The sequence below is a fragment of the Cryptomeria japonica genome, chromosome 4 (genome assembly GCF_030272615.1).
Source record: "Cryptomeria japonica chromosome 4, Sugi_1.0, whole genome shotgun sequence".
NCBI lineage: Eukaryota > Viridiplantae > Streptophyta > Pinopsida > Cupressales > Cupressaceae > Cryptomeria > Cryptomeria japonica.
This window is the reverse complement of record NC_081408.1, coordinates 575,940,603-575,943,960: the sequence shown is the minus strand read 5'-3', so window position 1 is coordinate 575,943,960 and position 3,358 is coordinate 575,940,603. Positions and strand designations below refer to the sequence as shown.

Here is a 3,358-nt window from a genome sequence, read left to right as displayed (position 1 = left end):
ATTGGCTTCATCCAGTTCCCCATCGTTGAAGAGTTCCCATGCATATATTTCTTGCTTTGCAGCATCTAAGATATTGTCTATGTTTAGATGTGTGCACATGCATGTGTGGGTGAATTCATACGTGCAACGTAGCATCTATGACTTTCTACAGAATTTTCTGAATGGACAGAAAATGTATTCAACATGTTGGAAGCACGTGAGATGACCAGGGCATGGAAACAAATCTTCTTTATATAATAGAGAAGCACGTGTATTTATTTTAATTTTATATAAACTAATAAATCGATCAAGGCGCATTCTGATCCTGCCTAGACAATTCGCACATTTGTAATCAAGAGGTTTTAAACGTGGGGTTTTCTTTTACGATTGTTATGGAGTTTCATGGTCAAAATAATACTTCAACAAGAGGAACATTTGTATTATAAATAATCGGTTTCCTTGCATATGCGCAGACAAACTCAGCATTAGGGATCCTGATCGAAAGCACAAGAAACACCCATTAGTACTGAGCCTTTCCTGTGAGTGCTCATTGCAATGGATTTTTCTGGTCTCGGAAAATCTAAAATGGGCGTCAAGAATGGAGGAGAAACTGATTGTTGCGGTGATTTCAAGATGATGAAGAAAAGGGAATTCAATGGGAATTCAAAGCTGTTGGCCTCTGATGCGCTGCTTCTCCCCTTGGGACTCGCCAACAAGTTGTTCTTTCTGGTTTTCTTCGCATCATCATATTTCCTGATGAAGAGATGGAGAGAGAAGATGGGTACCTCAACGCCTCTCCATGTTGTCAACTTTGGGGAGCTTGTGGCCATTGTTGCCCACTTGGCTTCCTTCATATATCTGCTGGGATTCTTTGGAATTGATTATGTCCAAAACTTTATCAGTGGCAATGATGATTTTGCTGAAAAGGTGGATCTCAACATCCCTCCAACAACCTGTGGGATAGCAGACAAAGAAGAAATTGTTGTTAAGAAACCTGAGGTCCAGCTCAAGGGAATTAACCTTGGTGACAATGAGGATGGAGACATTGCAGCTGCTGTATGTAATGGCACTGTAGCCTCCTATTCTCTTGAATCCTCCCTTGGGGACTGCAAGAGAGCTGCCTCTGTCAGGAGGAGGGCCTTAGAGATCATGACCGGGAGATCCCTTGATGGGCTGCCCCTGGAGGGATTTGATTATCAATCCATTCTTGGACAGTGCTGTGAGATGCCTGTAGGTTACGTACAAATTCCTGTGGGTGTAGCAGGACCCTTAGTAGTCAATGGGTCAGAATACATGGTGCCCATGGCAACCACAGAAGGGTGTCTGGTGGCCAGCACCAACAGAGGTTGCAAGGCCATTCTTATGAGTGGTGGGGCCACAAGCATTCTTCTCAGAGATGGCATGACTAGGGCTCCTGTTGTGAGGTTTCAGAGTGCCAAGAGGGCTTCAGAGCTCAAGTTCTATATTGAGGATCCTGCAAACTCTAATAACCTCTCTGATATCTTCAACAGGTTGGTGTTTATCTTCCAGATGCTCTTTTTCATTTGGCATGCACGATTGATTACAATATTTTATGGGTATTGGCTCAATGGGTACTGAAATAAAGTCATGTTTTCAAGATAACTGATATGTCTTTTGGGTGCACTTTTTTCAACAGGACAAGCAGATTTGCTAGGCTACAAGGTATAAAATGTGCAATTGCAGGCAAGAATTTGTACATGAGATTCTCATGTTTCACTGGAGATGCCATGGGCATGAATATGGTCTCCAAGGGTGTTGAGAATGTCTTGGATTATCTTCAAAATACGTTCCCTGACATGGATGTTATCAGCGTTTCTGGTAATTCACGTCCTCCGAGTTTTTATTTTTTGGGGGTTTTGCTTCTACGCCATGTAATTGCATTGGATTGTACTTTAAATGGGTAGGCTAATTTTTAAAATGGGTTTCTGTTTTTAGGCAATTTCTGTGCAGACAAGAAGCCCGCGGCAGTGAACTGGATTGAAGGGCGTGGGAAATCGGTAGTGTGTGAGGCCATCATAACAGAGGCGGTTGTTAACAAGGTGTTAAAGACGACAGTTCCAGCATTGTTGGAGCTGAACATGCTAAAGAACTTGACTGGGTCTGCAATGGCAGGTGCCATGGGAGGATTCAATGCCCATGCTGCCAACATTGTGTCAGCTATGTTCATTGCAACAGGCCAAGATCCTGCACAAAATGTGGAGAGCTCCCACTGTCTTACAATGATGGAAGGGGTGAACGGGGGAAAGGACCTGCACATTTCGGTTACCATGCCATGCATTGAAGTGGGGACGGTGGGAGGAGGGACTCAGTTGGCATCACAGGCGGCATGCTTGAACATGCTTGGAGTGAAAGGAGCAAATGCTTCATCTCCTGGAGAAAATGCTCAGAACTTGGCAAGAATAGTGGCAGCAGCAGTTTTGGCAGGAGAGCTGTCTCTCATGTCTGCCCTTGCTGCCGGTCAGCTGGTGAAAAGCCATATGAAGTATAACCGATCAAGCAAAGACGTGAAAGCAGCAGCTTAAACAGAATAGATCAAATTCACCTCCGCAGGAAGTGTATAGGCATACACATCATTCTGTGGAAAGTGAGAACTTAGAACATGTATCCCTCTTGGAGTTCCATATCCTAGCCCTCCCACATTAGGATGTGTTTAAGATATGCTGCCAAGGCAAAATCTCATGTATAAAAGTATTCAAGAATTTATCATTCATATTATTTTAATAACTACTCTCATGAAATATAATAGTTTAAGTTATTTACAATCATTTAATTTGTCAATTGGCATTTATACTTCTTTTAACTACAATTTGCTTAAAAAAATACAAAATCATCTAATAATTAATTGTATTAATATAAACAATTAAGATTTATAAATAATCAAATTTATTATGAAGAAGTTTGTGTATTAATTTGAATTTTTATTTAGTTTTATGTTTATTTTTAGCAAATGATTAAATAATTATATATATTAATATGAAGTTTCAAATATCAAGATAATAATCAGATGTATGAATAGGGGTGTAAGCATGAGCATGAGTGCAATACATTAATATAGATGTCTTAAATACATCTAAGTGGTTAGGTGTTTTACCACCTACAAATTTCTTCTTGCAGGTGGAGGTTATTGGCAAGTGCATACCTATCCAATGATTGCATAAGGGTGTAAGCACGAGCATGACTGCAATAAATTAGTTTAGATGTCTTAAATACATCTAAGTGGTTAGGTGGTTTACCACCTACAATTCCTTCATGTAGGTGAAGGTTATTGGCAAGTGCATACCTATCCATTTGAGGGTAGTGCTAGATTGATTGATTTATTTGTTTATTTATTTATTTTTCAGTTTAGTTTTTTTTTTAA

The 3,358-nt window shown here is 40.2% G+C and overlaps 1 protein-coding gene across 1 annotated transcript; it reads left to right on the top strand.

Moving 5' to 3' along the window:
- Window positions 1-485: 485 nt before the first annotated feature.
- Window positions 486-2,624, top strand: LOC131071046 (3-hydroxy-3-methylglutaryl-coenzyme A reductase 1-like). Its single transcript, XM_058006745.2, has 3 exons — window positions 486-1,490; window positions 1,637-1,818; window positions 1,936-2,624. Exons 1-3 carry the CDS (start codon window positions 535-537, stop codon window positions 2,520-2,522), a joined length of 1,725 nt encoding a protein of 574 aa, XP_057862728.1. The 5' UTR covers window positions 486-534; the 3' UTR covers window positions 2,523-2,624.
- The last annotated feature ends 734 nt before the right edge of the window (window positions 2,625-3,358 follow it).

What these genes read in the sequence shown, in the direction of transcription:
- LOC131071046 (XM_058006745.2), top strand. Translation starts at nt 535, where the DNA reads ATGGATTTTTCTGGTCTCGGAAAATCTAAAATGGGCGTCAAGAATGGA. An exon ending in CTCTCTGATATCTTCAACAG is followed by an intron (nt 1,491 to 1,636) that starts GTTGGTGTTTAT and finishes TTTTTTCAACAG; the next exon opens with GACAAGCAGATTTGCTAGGC. An exon ending in GGATGTTATCAGCGTTTCTG is followed by an intron (nt 1,819 to 1,935) that starts GTAATTCACGTC and finishes TTCTGTTTTTAG; the next exon opens with GCAATTTCTGTGCAGACAAG.